Raw genomic sequence first — 20,570 nt, forward strand, 5'->3', positions numbered from 1 at the left:
GGGAAGAGGAAGAAGAAGAGAGGGAAGAAGACAGCCACGTAGGGGGGGTTTCACAATCATTTTTTTTTTTCTTCAATAATCAACTAATTTTCTCATGAATTACATGCATAATTTATAATAAAATAAAATTAAAACCTTCTAATTAAAATCAAAGACTAGGATAGAAATAAAATCTCCTACACCTAGGCTAAGATAATTAGGAGCAAATACGGACTCAAATAGGAAACAAATATTCTCAAATAAAAATAAAATCCTAGAGTATTCTATGAAACTTGGAACCCAAATTGGATCTGGGTCTTGGTCCGGGTTCTGGAGCGGGTTTGGGTTGATCCATCGGAGTGCTACTGCATCACAATGCTTCCATTGATCTCCTTGTTCAGTACACAAAATTAGTTGGGCAATTAAATGAATGATTTGATAGTAGGGTTAGTTTTGCGATTGCAATATTAGTTATCTTCTTAGTAATTAGTTATCCATTGGTTTCAATATTAATTATATCTCTCTTTTAATGATAAACAATGATTTGTTTGTCACAATGATTTTGCTACAAACTCTCTTTATCTATTGATTTCAATATTAGTTATCTTTCCCTTACAATTTATAATATTGACACATCAAATCAATTTTCTATCCCTAGTTGCTTACTTGTGTAACATAGGGAAGATGATTGAAAGTGTTTGTACTGAATATTTCCTCACTCTAGGTTATGAGTGTAATACTTCGTTGTGGTTCAATCCCGAAAATAAATCGATCTAAAGTGGTATTAACCTGATATTGAAAAACCAAAATAAATCGAAACCGTACCGGACCAAAATTGAAAACGACAGAAAATTGAAGCTCCTTGAAAGTTTGGTTTTGGTCTCCCTCATTCCTAGACCGGAACTGTGGACCAAACCGACCATTTGACATGCCTAGTTGAGTGAAGGAAAAGGATCCAATGATATATGATGGGGTTGATATCCTTGGTGGGTGCCAAGCATGTCCACTATTAAGAAGCCACTATTTTTTTTGGAAAACAACATCGAGGACTTTAAAATGGAAGTAGTTATTAGTTTCCAATCCTTCTATATTCCATTCTGTTTATGAACAATAGAATAAGGTGAGATAAGATGCTGAATCAAAGTAGCTAAAGTTGGGTTCAACATCTGAGACCTAACTCTTCTAATAGCAAAATTTGTCCCCTTAGAGAATAGTTTCTGGTGCTCTATTTCAATTACCCCTCCTCTCTTGGTTAAACCTAGGACCAGCTACACTAATACAAATTGTACTCTCACATAAATGTGAGTCACATAGCCAATTAGTTGTCGGTCATCCCCCTATTTTATGTGATTCAAGTTGAATTATGAGAGAATGGTTCGGTTTGTCTAGAGTGGCAGAGGTCAACTTTATTTATAATAGGAATTACAATTATGAGATGTCTGGTAAGGATGAGTCCCAATCCGTATCCTAACATCTACACATAGAATCTACTAAATACATTGTACCATGACCCAGTTCTGAAATAGAATTGGCAGAGAAAGAATTAGGGCCTGGCTGTCTTCTAATTTTCCTTTAGATTCAGCAAGAGAGAATTAGGGCCTGGCTGTCTTCTAATTTTCCTTTAGATACCTGGATTTTTTGGAGTCGGGTAACAATCTCATCAAGAATGTTAGACTCAGTTTTCTCAATTTTCTTCTTTGGGATATCTAAGGTTGGAGGAGGTTTAAATTAGTTAGACTGGTTGCTTCTTGGTTGAGAAGCAGATTCTTTTGGCTTGCTTCTAGGTTGAGAAGCAAAAGTTGGCCAAATGTGCTCGATTTTAGCATGAGAAGTAGACGGAGTAGAGGCTTTTAATGAGTCTACTATCATCTCAATACGCTCAGTTTGGTTTCCAATAGACTGAAGACATAAATTAGTAAAGTTATTTTGTTCAACTTGACTAAGATGAAATTCAATCAGAGGAGAAGAGGTATGGCTTGAAGTTTTAAGAGGAACAATCATCTTATTGCCTACAATTTTTAAGGCTTGAAATGGAGGGTGAACAGATTCAATTTCTATTCCTTATTTAGAAACATAAGTGGTTGTTACCTTCTTGATCTCATTAACCTGATGAGGGTTAGAGGATTTATTGAGAAGATAAATTTTTAATCACTGAAAGAAAGGAAGATTTATTTGATGAGTTTCCATATGAGAAACCCATTTTTCATGAAGCTCCTGCCGCTCAGAATCAGAAGGGTAATGTTCTTCAAATAGTTTTCTTTTTCCTTCGTTCTTAGTGGATCTGTATTCTTGGATTAGAAATTTCTTATTAATTTGGAATTTGGGTTCTTCAGTGATATGAAGCATCATTATCCCTGAAGGGGCTTACATATCAGAAGGGGTTGGAGAAGAAGACCCAGTTTCCCTATTAATTGGAGTAAACGGAGGCTGGAATTGAGCCTGTGATTGTTCTCTTTGCAGAGGACCGTAAACATGTTGATTAACCTGGAAAGGTGTATGATTCGTACCCTGAAGATTTATAATTTCATCATAATTCTCATTCTGAACTCTAGAGGTGGAAGCATGAGAAGGTGCTTGAAACAAAGGATATTCAGAAGAAGAAGAAATTACAGAAGAGGTAGATCTTCTTGAATCATTAGATCTACGATCGAAAGTGATTTCAACATCACCAGAAGGATGAGTAATGCATGATGGAGAGGTTCTCATGGGTGGCTGAGGTTGAGCCACAGAGGTTAAGGTCCAAGAGTTAGGAAGATTAACTTCTGACCATCTGATACATCAGGGCACAAAAACTTGAGATCTTTCAGAATTGGCCTGAAAACAGACGGTTTGACCCTTTGGATCTATAGCCTTAGCATTTGGTGCGCAAGTGGTCATTGCCTTGTAATAGATACGATAAATTACTGCAATATTCTGAGTTCCTGGAAGAATATCGTATCCAAAAGTTCTTAGGGTAATAACAACACCATTTAATATATTTGGATCTGCGAGGGATATGGGTAGTTTGATCTACTTTGAAAATAGAAGGGTCCTTCGTAGAGGCTGGTTTCAACAACACCCATTAGAGATTCATTAAAATTATTCATTCTCGCATCTCTAATGGCAACAAAAACCGCACTATTTAACCCTGGAAGAGTTAAGTGTTTCAAGGCAACCTGAACTAAGCCGATGTGGATGAACTTAAATCCACGCTCTCTATGCCTCTGAATCTGAGAGCTGATCAAAAGTTGAATTTGCTCTTGATCAGAAGCAAGAGTATGAGTGCTTTCGCATGTCTTAATAACATAGTCACTATGAAATGTGAAAGTGCCTTTATGATATACCTCGGATTCAGGTATTTTGGGAATGGTATAATTGTTAATAGCAACTTTAAGATTATGAAAAACCATTTCTTTGGAATTGTGGACTGTGTTATTAGTCCTTCCGGAGGTGCTAGCTTCAGAAGAAGAGGATCTCCTTGAGCTGGAGCGAAAGTATGAAGCTATAGTCTTAGAGGTTCGAGTCAATAAGGGTTTCGGTCAATATATCCTATTGTCAATCCTGCCTACTGTCAATACTATTTCGCCTTCAAACGCCTATCTGTGGCAACACGGCTGAGTACGACTTGGGTGTGGGTCGGCACAACTTGGGTGTAGGTCTATATGACAAAGGGTGAAACACTACCAACTTAATGGTCCTTACGACTTTGACACCTGTTCAAACTTGGCTCTGATACCAATTTCACAGGAGAGTCGGACTTAAACTGCGAAGGAAGGTATCAGGCTGAGAAGCTACCTTTTCTTAGACTGCAAATTAGCCAACTCAGTGATTTCGCGTTTATGAAGTTCTTTAGCGTAGTTGCTAGGATATACAGTGACAAGATAAAGATAAAAATCAATGTAATCAAAAGAAATATTAATCAAATTGTCTAATAAAACAAGCTCTTCTTTTAATTTTCTAATAGCAAACATAATACATGAACTTAAAAGTAAAGAAGACAAATTTACATGAGAAACTTCAATTTACAGATTCGAACACGAACACTGGTGGACAACACTTAGAATATTTTTAGAACACTCAGAAAAACTTACAGAACACTCTTTTTACACTCTCTAAAACTCTACTTTTCTAATATTTTTCATGGTGTCCTCATAGAATGAAGAGATCTCATTTTATGGACGACGGACACCAAATTTTAACAAATTGTGGTTGAGGGATGCTGATGGGCCTTGATAGAGATGGCGTTGAATAGACATCCAACCAACCGAGCATGACAGCTGAACAACCTCAAGATAAGGTGTTCTTTTCTGAAAGAAGGTACACCTAATAAGGTGTGGGGTTTGTGTTAGAAACTGTTAAGCTTCGGCCGAAAGTTATATTGTCTGTAGTCCAGGTGTGTGACTAAAATTAAGCCACGAAAAGATTCTCTGGCACGCCACGTGGGAGGACCCGTGACACTCACTATAATACGCTTATAGTGCTGTGTGACGCATGCCAAGACGTCAGTCTGACTAAAGTGGCACTAGGTGTGGATGCTTGACACCTGGCAAGAATCAGAATAACATGTCTGATTAGCACGGCATTGGTTCATGGTGCAGTGAGACCTCTTGTCCCTATTCTCAGGACATTACTCAACATTGGAAACACTTAAATCTTTTCTTTTTTGTTATTCGTCAAGCAGGACTTCTTGTTTCTGCTAAGAAAATACGTTTATTTCAAAGTAAAGTTTGGTTCTTGGGACATTACATCTCTTTTGGATCAATCATTCCCATAGAACGAGCTATTCAGTTTGCAGATAAATTTCCTGATGAAAAACAGACAAGACTCAACTCCAAAGGTTTCTTGGTAGCCTAAATTATATTGCTGAGTTTTATAAAGACTTAGCACAGGACGCCAAACCTTTGTTTAATAGGCTTAAACAACAGCCTGAACCATGGACAACTGTACATACTAATTCTATCCGCAAAATCAAGCTTAAAGCTAAAACATTCCTGTGCTTAAGTTTAGCACGACCCGATTGTTTCAAAATTATTGAGACCGATGCATCCGAATTCGGATACGGTGGTATCTTGAAGCAAAGGTGTCCTAATCTTTCACGTTTTACTTCTGGTACTTGGAATCCCACTCAACAAAAATACTCAACAATAAAAAAGGAGATTCTTTCACTAGTTTTGTGTATAACCAAATTTGAAAGTGATATTCTTAATCAACATTTTTTAGTTCGTGTCTACTGTAAAGCGGCTAAAGACGTCCTTGAGAAAGATGTTAAGAACCTCGCTTCAAAACAAATCTTTGCTCGATGGCAGTCGCTACTCTCTGTTTTTGATTTTAGTATGGAATTTATTAAAGGTAATACTAATAGTCTACCTGACTTTTTAACTCGAGAATTTTTGCAGGGCTCCTAAGCAAAAGACTATTGTCCCTGTCTCTCCAAATAAAGATGTTGCCTCAACATCCTCTAGGCAACTTCAAGAACATCCCTCTCCTATATCATCATAGCCTCCATCACCTGCCTCAACCTTAAAGGCTATTAATAACTCTCCTTTCATAGTAACAAACTTTATCCCAGTCATTCCCATCGAAACCATCCATCTTCGCCACACTCCATCCGAAAGTACCACTATTTATCTCCGTGATCACCTTCATCCATCCACTGGTGATAAAACTCTTTTTTTCTATGAAAGAATCCTTAAAGAAACTCAAAGTGCTCAAATTCAGCACAATTATAGATCTGCACATGTTCGGGCTTATTCTAAGCTCAATATAATAAACATTATTCGTAATTGCGAATGGGGATCTTCACCCTCATTCAAACGCGAATTTCATGATGTCATCGACCTTAAACTCAGGTCTTATGATTATGCCGATTATGTTAAAGCCTGGGACATGATCTTCTTATATTAGAACGATCATGAGACCCATTCCTGGTTTGTGAAGTTTTGACTTCAACATACCTTATTAGGTGTGCCAAATTGGTTCCTCCAATGGTTCTTCACTTGGGGACCACCTTCAGTTGACTTCCTTCCTGCAGCTCTTCAGCAGTTTGTTACCAAGTTTAAAGACTTCAATCAACCTCTGGATGCTCGGGCTCTCTTCGTTCAATTTTTTATCTTATACGAAGTACCCTGGATCCTTCAGTGGAAGTATCAGATGACTGCAGATGAGTTCGAAGAATGGAACTATGTTCCCCATTTGGAGCGACATTTATCTGTTAAATGGTGGGAAAAATTTGATATTTCACCATTAACTGGTTCCCGTTTTGTGCCTAAACGAGGCATTGGTGCCGATCTGCCTCTTGGACCTTCTTCAACGGCAGCCCAGATGCCTTTTTATAACATGTTTCAAGCTGCTCGGCGTCGTCTTCCGTATTTATCTGATGAGCAGATCCAGGAGTGCATTCTCACAGCTCTCGGGTTTAATCTTCAGTCCGATGACCTTGCACCATCCTCATCCTCCTCCTCCACTCTTCCTCTTTCGGATGATGGTAGTCAATGCGCTCAACGGCCTGAATATTGAGGCCCCTTAAAAAAAAAAAAAAAAAAAAAAAATAAACAAACTCGGGAGGGACAAGAGGTCTCACTGCACCATGACCCAGTGCCGTGCTAATCAGACACGCTATTCTGATTCTTGCCAGGTGTCAAGCATCCACACCTAGTGCCACTTTAGTCAGACTGACGTCTTGGCATGCGTCATGCAGCACTATAAGCATATTATAGTGAGTGTCACGGGTGGACACTTTAATAATTCACCTCACTAAGACTCTTCTGGAAAATAGTGGGTCCTCCCACGTGGAATGCCAGAGAATCTTTTCATGGCTTAATTTTAGTCATACACCTGGACTACAGACAAGATAACTTTCGGTTGAAGCTTATCAGTTTCTGACACAAACCCCACAGCTTATTAGGTGTACCTTCTTTTAGAAAAGAACACCTTATCTTGAGGCTGTTCAGCTGTCATGCTCGGTTGGTTGGATGCCTATTCAATGCCATCTCTATCAAGGCCCATCAGCATCCCTCAACCACAATTTGTTAAAATTTGGTGTCCGCCATCTATAAAAGGAGATCTCTTCATTCATGACCAACTTACAAATAATGGGTTGAAAAACTTTTTTATGCAATACCTTTGTAAACACATCAACTAACTGATTTTCCGAGGTGACATAAGGAATACAAATGGAACCATGTTCAAGCTTCTATTTGATGAAAGGCCTATCAATCTCAATTTGCTTTTTCCGACCATACCGAACCAAGTTGTGAACTATACTAATGGTGGCCTTGTTGCCATAGCAGAGAGGCATAAGTAGTTATTGTTGCCATAGTAGAGAGGCATAAGTAGTTATCCTGAGATCACTAAGTAATACCCTAAGCCAGATAAGCTCACAGACACCTTGAGCCATCACTCAATATTTAGCCTTAATGCTGATCTAGAAACCACTGATTGCTTTTTACTCCTTCAGGTAACCATGGCAAAATACTATAGAGGCAGAAGATAAAAAGAGAATGTTGCTAGAAACAAAGTTAAGATGATTGTGGAGATAGCAAGGGTGAAGAAATATGAGGATTTCTATCTCGAGTCTAAATATGAGGACCTCTAATGAGGCCCCAATAGAGTTGTGGAAGAACTTGGGACTATGTGGGCTACCTTGGTTAACAAACCTTTTTAACAAGATTTTGTACACAACGAAAATGCTAGATGATTGGAGAAGCATCGTAGTTATGATCTACAAAATAAAGGTGATATTTAGATTTGCAATAACTATATAGGCAAGCATAAAACTAGGAGTTGTATTATAAAATTATGCGAGAAGTTTATCGAAGCCCACATGAGAAGAGAAACTACTATCTTGGAGAACCAATTTGGTTTTATGCAGTTAGTGTTGTAACTCGGTAGTCACTGAGAGGGGGGTGAATCAGTGAGTCCAATTCCGATTCCCAAAAACCTGTCCGATATCTGGCCAAGAAAAACCTGATATACTTGTCCCTGTTTGCACACAGTCGTATGCACACTCAGCCTCTCATAGGCACTTCCAAGTGTGCACACCCATTCCACATTTCACGCACTTCAATATAAAATGCAAACCACAAGCACCCACAACACAGGGTTTTTACGAGGTTCGGCAATTTGCCTACATACCCGGAGTAGTGCCTGTAAAGGCTTCGTACCTACTCAATACACTACTTTTGACTGCACCCACAGTCGGGAGCACCCACACCCAATCTTCTCATGCCGAAGCTGAGATGGCACTCGTGCCGATACAATGTGTAGCACCCACTACACGGGAGCACCCACTCCCAATGCTTAGCACCAACTAAGCACTCAATAAAGAATACAATTAAATTGGGCTTATATCAATGCCCTACAGTAAAGCTCTGCCTAGCATATACATCCACAACTAGCTAGCATGCTTACAGTTCATCCACAATTAACCTAGCATGTATACATTCATCCACAACTAACCCTAACATACATACATGCATATAATGTAAATCAAAGGTTAGAGAATCTCACAACCGATTGCCTGGGATGACTGGAAACTTGTATTGACAAGTTTGGTGCCTACACCTTCTCTCTCCTTGGCTTCTTGCTCTTCAAAGCAAACACATCCTTGCTTTCTTCTCTTCCTCCTTGGCTTTGAGTTAATATATCATTAACACACCTTAACCACCTCTTTTACCTCCTTTAATGGCCTAAGAACATTTATCATCAAGTATTCATATTCATTCAAGGACCAACAAAGAAGGGGAAGCTTCTCCTGCCAAAACCGTAGCCTTCTTTCGCTCAAAACTCATTTTTCTTGCTTCCATGGTGTAGGGCTTGAAAAAACGAAGAAGCTCCAACTGGGTTCACCCAAATCCGAGTTAAAATGAGGGAGATATGACCATTTGAAGTTGGAGCAATGAGACAGCATGAAATGGAATCTTCGTAGGAGTGGCGTAGGCTACACCGACGGCGCGTGCAACAGGGGCGCAAATCTGGCCGTAGATCTCATCAAGGAGAATCTCTTAATCTAGACCGTCTGATTAAAATAACGATAGTAAATCTCAACCACAAGATTTGAATAAGATAGTCAACTAATGATGTCATGCTGACATCAACGGTCAGCATGCACTTTTGGTTGTCGATCTTTGATTGGTTGCTTTTCCGGATTTTAAGGGAGCTTGTCTTCCACTCACAAATGTAAAAGGTTTATCGACCGTTGGATCCGAATCCTCCATGATGGCTTTAATCAGATCTCATGAGATACTTAAGATCGGAATCTTTTTTGTAAACCTTCTATGCACGCGCGAAACACCACAACATACCTTGATATGGTGTAGCGCCAGTGCATCAAGGATTATCCACCTAACCAATCAAATCCTACGCGCAAGCATCTATCTCGTCCATGTCAGCGCAAAATCTCAACAACCTTTGGATAGGCATCAAGCCTACGTGGTTGAATCTGGACCATCCATTTCACTTTCCTTTAATCCTCTTTATTACAATAAAGCCCCTGCCTCCATATATTTCAGTGCTTAAAGACCCCCTGCAACTCAGACCTTCAGAATCTTGAAATTACACAAAAGCCCTTAAAATTTCAAAAATAAATTCCGAAAAATCCACTCAACACCGAGAGCAACTGATTGATTTTCGGTTTGGATTTTCGAACCGGCTTTACGGAAACACTTATAACATTTTCATACGATATCCGATCGAGATGAAACGAAGTGTGTTGGAACCGTAACTGGACGCTCTACGACTTTCCAGAAGACTCAATCATCTGACTCATCCATGTAAAAAAACCAAAATGCCCCCTAGACCTTTCCAATGACGTATCTTTCTCATACGGAATCGGAACGCAATGAAATCAGAACCGTTGGAAAGATTGAATTTTTGTCGTATTGTTACATGGAGAACACTTCCTTTAAAAAATTCATCTTCAATGCCGAAACTACCTTTGACTGCCACAAATGCCGTAACTTCTTCATACGGTATTGGAATGTGACAAAATTAGATGCACTGGACTAGATAAATTACAATCTATATTTTTTATGAAGAAACGATCTTCTAAAAATGTCATTTTCACTGCCAAAAATACCCCCGATCGTAAATAGGCCAATTTTGCCAGTTTTGACCCAGAAACCCGCACCACATACGAAGGATGTATCAAACCATTCCATGCATACCAAGTAGTTCTGTTATCTCATCGGTGACACTAAACACTGTCATGTCATCATTTTCATCCATGTCACCCAAACTGGCCACATCATCTTCGCCACGTGGCCGAGTTGCGAACAAAGACAACCATAAAACAACAGTTAGGTCACGACATAAGCTATTTATTTACTCAAGAGGCTCATGGAAAGATGTGGAGCATGTAAGAATGATCTCCATATGGTCTTTATTGAACTATAAAGCTTATTACAGAGTTCCTAGAGAATTAATTTGGCATGTACTAGAGGAGAGAAGGGTACAAGTAAATATTTAGAAGTAATTGAAGATATGTATGAGAACGCAGTGACTAGAGTGAGAACCGTGTGAGGGAAAGTAGTGAATTCCCAATGACAATTGGGCTACATCAAGGATCTGCTTTAAACCTTATTTGTTTGTGCTTATCATGGATAATTTAACTAGGAACATTTAAGATGAGGTTCCATGGTGTATGCTCTTTGTTGATGATATTGTTTTTGTGGACGAGACAAAAACTAATATTAACACTAAGCTGGAGTTATGGAGATTAACCTTGGAATCAAGAGGTTTTAAGTTAAGTAGACTGAAAACGGAGTATATGATGTGTAACTTTAGTCACACTATGATAGATAATAAAATGGTTAAGATTGAGGAGAGAGGTACGACGAAGTGGTAATTTTAAGTATCTGGGGTCAATCATAAATAAAGAAGGTGATATAGAGGATTATGTTTCACAGCGGATTAAAGTGGGATGGATGAAGTTGTGAGGTGCATCCGGGGTGTTGTGTGGCTGACATATTCCTTTAAATATTAAAGGAAAGTTCTATATCTATAAGACAATCGTTAGATGTATGAGGCAAAATGCTAGGCAGTTGAGAAGTGTCATATTGATAAGCTATGTGTAGCAAAGCTGAGGTGCTCAGATGGATGTGCGGCAAAACTAGGAAGGATAAAGTAAGGAATAGCTTATTAGAGATAATTTGGGAGTTTCCTTGATTTATGATAAGGTCTGAGAAAGTTGTTTGAGGTGGTATGGCCATGTTCAACGGAAGCCTGGGGATGCACCAATAAGGAGGAGTGATGTGATTAGGATTGAAGGAGCTAAAAGAGCTAGGAGCGGGCCTAAAATGATCATAGGAGAAGTAATGAGGAAAGTCATACATAGTTTATGTCTTGTCCTAAGAATGACCTCGTATAGATCCAAATATCCAATTGGAGGGCAAGAATCCATGTAGACGACCCCATTTAGGTGATTTTTTTTTTCTTTCCCTTTTCTGTCTTTGATTAGATCCATGCAGCTGCCCCCATTTAGTTAGAAGATAAGGTTGAGTTGTTGTGGGTAACTAGATTACCACCACGGAAAGTGTACTATCCAGAGGTCGAATGCCGATCATCAATTGAACCAGCCCAGTCAGCATTTTTAAAGGCTCCGAGAATGATACTGCCATTGTTGGAGAAAACATTCCCTTTCTAGGAGCAGATTTTAAGTATCTTAGGATCCGATATATTTCCTCAAGATGAGGAGATGTGGATCATGGAGGAACCAACTGATGATCCCTACAGCATACGTAATGTCAGGCCGAGTGTGGGAAAAATATTTCAGTTTACCAATGAGTTTCTAATAACTTTCTCTGTCAGTAGGATAACCACCAATCCACCATTGCTGCTAAGATGATGGTTGACCTCGATAGGGGAGCCCTTTGGTTTACACCCAAGCATGTCAGTCCGTTAAGCAGGTCTAGGACATATTTCCTCTGGGAGATAAAGTTGTCTTTGTCATACTGGGCAACTTCTATTCCTAGGAAGTATCTGAGATGTCCCAACTCTTTTATTTCGAAATCCTTTCCCTATTGAGCTTTCACTTCGGAAATTTCAGCATCATCATTTTCTCTCACCACAACGTCATCCACATATACTATGAGAGTAGTAACCTTACTACCTTCATGCCTGACAAATAGGGTATGATACCTTGCTTTGTTTGTAACTAAATTTCTGCATAGCCTTGAGGAACTGACCAAACTATGCTTGTGGAGACTGTTTTAGACATTAGAGAGATTTTGTAACCTGCATATTTTCCCTATGGTTGATGATGTTGCAAAAGTTGGGGGAAATGTTCGTGTAGAATTCTTCTTCAAAATTGCCATTTAGGAAGGCATTTTTCACATCTAGCTGTTGAAGATCCTCCCAAAATTGATAGTGTATGATAACAAGGCACAAGCTAAGTTCATCTTGGCCACTAGAGCAAAGGTGTCTTGATAGTTGATGCCATAGGTTTGAGTGAAGCCCTTGGCAACTAACCTAGCCTTGTACCTCTCAGTGGTGCAATCAGCCTTATGTTTCACATTGAAAACCTATTTGCATCCTACTAGCTTCTTTCCTCTCGAATAGGGAACAAGCTCCTAAGTACCGTTCTTCCGCAGAGCCTGCATCTCCTCAATCATAGTATCTTTCCAACCCTGTGGAATAGAATCAAAAGACAATGAGGAAACAAAGGCCCAATAGGACGGAGACAAGGACTCATAGGAAACAAAGTTGGAAATGGATGTTTAGTACATGACGTAAGTCCTTAACTCCTCCTAATAGCAATAAGAACATCAGTGTCATTAATATCAATGGGTGGATCCGTATTACCTGATTGAGATGAATGAGGTGGATCTAGGAGCATTGATGGACATGGTGGGTCATTCGTAGGTTGTTTCTTCCGGCGAGAGTATGCGAGCTAGTCCATGTTGAGGTTATTCTTCCCCCTTAATACTATATGTGAGAGACGTCTCCACCTGAAGACGAACAATGTCGATAACAAAAGGACTTAGAGGAAGCTTTGACATTACATTCTCCCCCTCAAGAGATGACATATAATAAGTCTCAAACTCATGGAAGGTTTCGTCTATGGTAACAAAGAGGTGTCGGGAGGGAGGATGGTAGCACTTCTAACCCTTTTGAGAGAGAGAGAGAGAGAGTAACCAAGGAAGATACAACAAAAGGTGCACGGAGCAAGTGTCAACCCCGAGGGAGTAAAGTTGTGAGCATAACAAACACAACCAAAGACCTGAGCGGGAAGGTGAGTGGCAAGGGAGGGTTGGGGAAGCGGCTAATAGGGGTGTGGAATTCTAAAACATTGGAGGGAACCTTGTTGATGAGTTAGGCTGCAGTGAGGACATCTCCCCAATAAAATTTGTGAACATTCATGGTGAACAAAAGGGAACGGGTAATGTCAAGAAGGTGATGATTCTTCCGATTAGGAATACCATTCTATTCTGGAGTTTGAACACAATAGGTCTGGATAAGGATACCCTAGTCATCAAGATACTGGCCAAAACTAGCATTAATGTATTATGTGCCATTGTAACTGTGAAGGATCCGGACGTTGGCATCAAAATGGGTCCGTTTCATGTTAGAATTGAGTGAAAGCAGGTAGACGGCTCAGATTTATGCGGAGGAGATAAATCCAAGTCAAGTTGGTGCAATTGTCAAGAAAAGAAATAAACCAACGGTAACCATCCCAAGTGACAATGCGAGAAAATCCCCACATATCTGAGTGACTAACAGAAAAACAGGTCTTATAATAAGGGGATAATAGATTTTGTATGTTTAGCCAATTCACAAGTTTCACAATGAAAATTACGTGGATTACAATTCGTTATTAAAGATGGAAACGTCAAACTTCTTGAGCAAAAGGAGGGAGGGCTAAGATTTTGATGCCAAAGGTGCACTTGCTGAAGGACACAGTTAGCCCGAAGAGTATGCGCAGGATGTTGGTGTGTTTAGTAGTACGGGCAGGATCCAGATAATACAACCCGTCCTGTACCCTACCATAGCCAAAATCGTTGCTCCTATCACCGAATCCTAAAAAAGACAGTGGAATAAAATGAGACGCTACAATTTAATTCAACGGTAAGACGATAAATAGAAAGTGCCTTACCTGAAAGGTAGGAATAGAACAAGTCTGAGGAACTAGTCATATGGTTTGAGGCTAGTGAATAAAAAAGCTATGAAGGACTGGAACCCGAAGACACATAAAAAATACCTGACCGAGCAAGGTGGGAGGTAGGGGCAGGGCTAGATGTAGCAGATGGAGTCTCAAGCTGAGATGTCATTTCACTGTAGAGCTTGTAATCGATTCGAGGAGAATTGCATTTTAAAGGGTGAGGCTGGTGCATAAGTAGTAGATCCAAGCATGGAGGTGTCAGTAGTCTCAAATAGATGGGCCTGGTGGCATGTAGAGGCTTGTTTCCCACCATGGCCCCCTCCTTTAGGGCAACCATATAATTTCCAATAGGTCTCGCAAATGTGATAGGGCTGGCCACAATAGTCACATTTAACAGTTTCTTGTGCAACATGCATAGACTTAGACGAGTGCGTACTAGTAGGTGTAGTTGCTAGAGCAGAGTGAGGAGGAACAAAAGTAGCTAGATGACTGAACGGTGTCGGTCATCATGCTAAAGAAGATTGTAGGCTTGAAGTGAAGTAGGGAACGTATCCCAATTGAGAATCTGAATGTGAATTTGGTTATATTCTGGATTCATCCCAATAAGAAAGTCATAGACACGTTCCATTTCCCACTCTTTCTAAAAATCAGTGGCATCAGAAGTACAAGCCATTGAGACGGGGTGATAAGAGTCCACTTGCTGCCAAAGAGCATTCAAAATGGCATAGTAGGCAGAGAGAGAGAGTTCTTTTTGAGAAGTCTCGTGACCCTGGTAGCGAAGCTCTTAAATTTGAGCATAATTACTAGTCTGGGCATAATTAATTTGTATAATTGAATTCATCAAGACAAAACTTGAACTAATAGTAGGTTCCATCGAGTTAAGGAGGAAAGACATGATAAGTGCATCACGGGCCAACCAAATGTTTTTGGCAGTACTCTCAGTCGGCATAGGAGTGTCACTAGTTAAGTAACCCGAGAAATGGTTACCTCGGATAGTCAGTAGACATGCCCTTGACCACGTAAAGTAGTTAGGCCCATTCAATTTCGCTTGGTCCCGGCTGGAGAATGGGTTTATGGCCATGAGTCCCAGCACAACACTCACCTCATTACCCCCAGAACCTCCCAAGGTGGCGCTAGAGTCACTCTCAACCATAGAGTCGGAGATATCAATAAAATAATGGGTGCTAAGTAATTGAAAAGGATGTAAGAGGGGTATACTGTGTCATAGAAGCACATAAGACCAAAATACTCGAGCAAGGGAGACGGTGGGGCGCTGATAGCGGGTGGGACAGGCGCAAGAGGGGTTGCCTGGTGAGACGAGCAAGGGTAGCAGTGGCGGAGCAATAGCTGGCAGGGGCCACCGAAGGGCAGCAAGGGGCCATAGTGGTAAAAGCGTGACGAGAGGTAGGAAAGGTGTCTTGAGGGTTGCAGGGGCCACCGCAGGCGAAGGGGCCTGGCAGCGTGAGGCATAGGGTGGGAAGATGCCATGGTGACGAGAACAGGGGTTGCTAGGGGCGGGAGAAGTGGTAGAGCGGCAAAGCCGCTATAGTCGACAGTGAGTGACGAGGGCCACGTGGGCGGCTGTTGAGGGATGTAGGTGGAACATGGTTAATGATGAGTGGGGTCTGTTGGTCTTGCATGGAGCGAAATACATCAAAGCATGTTTAGTCTACCATGCTCAACTGGTGAGGCTGGAGCCTCAAGAACTTGTGGTGTTGACTGTTGACCCTATTGGTGACGGGGAAAAAAAAGAAGAGAATGATTCGGCTTGTCAAGAGTGACAAGGTCCAACTTTATTTATAATAGAAGAAGGAATTATGATTATGGGATGTTAGGTAAGGACTCACAATCCTTATCCTAAGTTCCTAACATCTACATAAAATCTACTAGATACATTGCCCCTAGAATTCTAACATTTCCCAATGCCAAATGACTATATAACATGTTTGTATCGGAAATGTGAGCAGTGTTCCTCACATATTATGTGAGGTTAACAAAGTCCATACCAAAATATTCAAAGGCCCTAAAGGGCGAGGGCGACTTTGAGTCATTAATACCCAATAGTTTTCACTTACAATAAGTGTGCATAGTACTTCACATGACAAAGGGGAGATAAAAGAGAAATTTATATATATAAGTATATATATATATATATATAGATGTTTCTCTTGTATTTCATGGTGCTTTAGGAATTTAAAACAAAAAAGGCTACTTCACTCATTACGTAGAATTTAAGGTCACATGTTCTGTAAACTTTTTTTGGTTGAAACAACCAAAGTTTTAACATCTTGTGTGGATTAAGATGTGTGTTGTTGAGTTCAAGGTTTTGAATAGCAAGAGGCTTAACCATGGAAGCACTTGCAGCAAGGTCTCCACCAAGTCTTGAACTCTCGACTCAAATGTTGCTCACCACATTAAATCACAATTGAGGCTAAAGAGGTTGGTCTATTTCTTTCAGATTTTTATCAAAACTATAAAAATTTCACATGTGAGAACTATCTGTTTTTATTTCATAGTTACTAAAAAAGCTTTATCACGCAGGCTGATTGGTTTAGTGCTTGAGAATATAGATATGCCAATATGCCATATTTAGTGGTCTTAAGTTTGCTGGCTTTATTTTATTACATACCTGCTTTCTTAGCCTCAATTGACTTTGTTGCATTATTGTTTGTGGCATGCTTGTGTTCCGAAGTAACATATGATTTGTGGTTGCTGTTAGAATTTATTCGGACAATCTAGAGCCTACGGACGTCAAGTGACTTATCCATATCTGTTCTACATCAGGTCTTCCATTATTGCTGATGTTATAGAATGGACTTTAAATTAGTCCTGTTATAAGGGCTAAGTGATAAATACACATGCAGTAGAGTTCTAATAGTATCTTGCAGAATTTATGTCATAATTTAGCAAGTGTAACTGGCGCCTCAAGAGTGGTTATTGTATATAATGAATAATTTATTGAAATGAGTCACTTACTTGGTGAATGACGTAACCGGTGATTGATTTATAGATAAAATCAGGTTGAGTGGGGTTAGATGCAGTGTTGTGTTATTAGTGCCTCAAAAATGTGCTTGCCATATATAAGAAGTGAAATTGTGTTGATTCTATGAGATGGATTGGAATGAGTCACTTAACATAGTAAATGACTCCATCAGGTTATTGATTTGTAGATAAAATCACCTTGAGTGTGGTTAATTGTAGTGTTGTGTCACTAGCATTCCCCCCCACCCCCCCCAAACACCATCATTCAATGATCTTCAAGTTGCCATCAATGGTTTGGCATAATTTTTCTTGCTGAGGTGCTGCTATATGTCTAACATTTGACAGTTCTATTCATAATTATGTTTCTGATATTGCTATGACATTGTTTTGAACTTTGTATATGGGTTTAGTATGTTGGAAGTTCAGGTTTTTAATTTTGAAATAGAAATCTAACGCAATAGATCACTTGATGTTCTTATGTTGTGAATTTCTTTGCCGTTTCTTACATTTTTCTCCAACATGTTAATTCTAAAATATTTATTGGTTTATTTCCTCTGATATTACTATATTTTTTTTCCTCTCTATTAGTGTTCTTAGTACAATTAGAACATAGACTATATCATACATAACTGCAGCTTCTTCCATTTTTTTTTTTACAATAAATTATCAATTATCTTTCTCTTTATTTATTTTTAAACAATTTCTGTTCTTCGTATTTTTTTTCAACAGGTTCAACTAATCTAAGGGTGATATTGGGACTCCAGTATTGGTCTGTATTTTTGGAACACATGAGAATGGTCGGTATTTAGATAATAGAGTTCCCACAACATTTTTACAAATGGGTTTGCATCAATTCAAAAAGGGGTAAAGGTGATAGGATTTGTATTGGACCTGCATAAGCAAGGCTTGCAAACAGAGGAAAAGAAAATTTGTAAACATGGATGCTTTTGACCAATCGGAGAGGATATTCTTTTCACAGTCTTCTGCAATCATTTTCTTACACGGATTTTCTGCTGCTTCACACCTAATTTGGATTTTATTTTTGTCCATTTCCTTGGCTTATAAGAGATACATGATGCCTACCCTTGAAAAATCAAAACCAATGCTGAAAAATACATACATATTATACTATTGGCCAACTCTTTTATCTTCCGTAAGTCTGTTTTTCTGTGATCTTCTCCTATGCGTGTTAAACTCTCTCTCTGGGTATGGACATGGTTGGTCTGATCTAAAGATTGTTACCCAATTGGATTTTGCATTCAGAACACTCTCTTGGTTTGTGATTTTTACCTACTTGTACATTCAATTTTCTCATACAAGTGAGAACAGGTACCCTCTTTTACTAAGGATTTGGTGGGCCTACTACTTCTTAATGTCTTGTTCCTATTTTGTAATACATCTTGGCTTGTATTGGAAATATTTGTCCTTACCACTCTTGTTATGGGTCTATGATGTTGTATCCATTATTGTTGGTTTGTTCTTTGGTTATGTTGGGTTAGTGGACAAAGGGCAAGACAATGAAGATTCCCATCTTTTGGATCCTCTTTTGAAAATTAGTTCAACTCAAAACAATGGTGATGGTAGAAAAGGATCAAGTGTTGGTGAAGAGAATTTAACTCCTTATGTAAAAGCCAATATTCTTAGTAGTTTTACTTTCTCTTGGATGGGTCCTTTGCTTGCACCCAAGCATAAAAAAACGTTGGACCTTGAAGATGTTCCTGAGCTTGCCAATTGTGATAGGGCTAATATAGTCTTTACTTGTTTTAGAAATAAACTTAAATATGATGGCAATGGCAGTAGTAATGGTGGTGAGGTAAGCATACTCAAGCTGGTGAAAGCATTGATTCTCTCAATGTGGAAGGAAATTCTATGGACAGCTTTATTCTCCATTGTATGCACATTGGCTTCTTATGTTGGACCATACCTTATTGTTGCTTTTATTCAATATCTCAATAGCCCTTACAAACTAAAGAACAAAGGCTATGTACTAGTGTTTATTTTCTTTTTCTCGAAGATTATAAGTTGCCTTTCAGATAGACACTTGTCGTTTCAATTGCGAAAGATGGCAATTAGGGTCCGTGCTACCTTGTTCGCAATGATTTATGAGAAAGGTCTCAGGCTTTCAAGCCAATCAAAGCAAAGCTACACAAGTGGAGAGACCACTAATTTGATGACTGTTGATGTTGAGAGGATTGGATTTTTCAGTTGGTACTTGCACGATATATGGAGGGTGCCTCTTCAAGTTGTTTTAGCATTATTGATATTGTATACAAGACTTGGGCTTGCTTCACTTGTAGCTTTTGTTACCACAATGATTTTGATGTTAGTAAATATTCCGCTAGGAAAACTACAAGAGAAATTTCAGGGGGAATTAATGGATTCAAAGGATAAAAGGATGAAGGTGACATCTGAAGTTTTGAGAAATATGAGAATTCTCAAGCTCCAGGCTTGGGAGATGAAGTTCTTGGCTAAGATAATTGAGCTTAGGAATTTTGAAACAAAATGGTTAAAAAAGTTACTTTATACATCCGCTATAACTGCCTTTATCTACTTGTCTGCGCCCATGTTTGTATCTGTGGTTACTTTTGGGTTCTGTATCCTTATGAGAATGCCGTTAGACTCGGGGAAGATACTATCTGCATTGGCAACATTTCAGATATTACAAGGGCCTATTTATAATCTCCCAGATACAATCTCTATGGTGGTTCAAACTAAGGTTTCCCTCGACAGGATAATTTTATTCCTCCGTCTTGATGACCATCCAAATATAGTACAAAAGCTTCCAAAAGATAGTGTTGAGGTTGCAATTGAGATAGTCAAGGGTAATTTCTCATGGGAGCTTCATTCCTCTAATCTCACATTAAAAGATCTTAATTTCCGAGTGTATCATGGTATGAGAGTGGCTGTTTGTGGTTCTGTGGGTTCAGGCAAGTCAAGCCTACTTTCATGCATGTTGGGAGAAGTGCCGAAGGTATCAGGAGCCATTAAGTTGAATGGAACAATGGCCTATGTTGCACAATCACCATGGATTCAGAGTGGAAAGATAATAGACAATATATTGTTTGGTAAGGAGATGGACAATAAAAGGTATGAGATGATCCTTGAAGCATGTTCATTGAAGAAGGACCTAGAATTATTTGCCTTTGGGGACCATACTATTATAGGGGAGAGGGGGATCAATCTGAGTGGCGGGCAGAAGCAAAGAATCCAGATTGCACGTGCTTTATACTATGACGCTGATATTTATCTACTTGATGATCCTTTTAGTGCTGTGGATGCTCACACAGGAACTCATGTTTTTAAGGTAATTGCTTTTTTACACTACTTCCAAAACTTCCTTTAATGAAATTGGCATGAAGCTATACATCTCATTGCTTACATCAGATTTTTTTTTTTTTTTACTATAAGCTGAGTTTGATTTTAGAATTGATATAAGAAGAATGATGACTAAAAGAAGGTTAAGATCGAAGATCTTTCTTAGGGAGCGATTACGATACTTGAACTCTGTATTATGTCAGGAGTAGTGGACTGATAT

The 20,570-nt window shown here is 39.3% G+C and overlaps 1 protein-coding gene across 3 annotated transcripts in view; it reads left to right on the forward strand.

Moving 5' to 3' along the window:
• LOC122057667 (ABC transporter C family member 3-like) overlaps positions 1 to 20,570 on the forward strand; it is a 33,851-nt gene that overhangs the window by 4,950 nt on the left and 8,331 nt on the right. For all 3 annotated transcript variants that reach the window (XM_042619859.1, XM_042619860.1, XM_042619861.1), the window contains exon 3: positions 17,765 to 20,339. In XM_042619859.1, coding sequence (XP_042475793.1) covers positions 17,973 to 20,339 — 2,367 coding nt within the window. In that variant the 5' untranslated portion in view covers positions 17,765 to 17,972. The remainder of the gene's footprint in view (positions 1 to 17,764; positions 20,340 to 20,570) is intronic.

The sequence above is a fragment of the Macadamia integrifolia genome, chromosome 12 (assembly GCF_013358625.1).
Source record: "Macadamia integrifolia cultivar HAES 741 chromosome 12, SCU_Mint_v3, whole genome shotgun sequence".
NCBI lineage: Eukaryota > Viridiplantae > Streptophyta > Magnoliopsida > Proteales > Proteaceae > Macadamia > Macadamia integrifolia.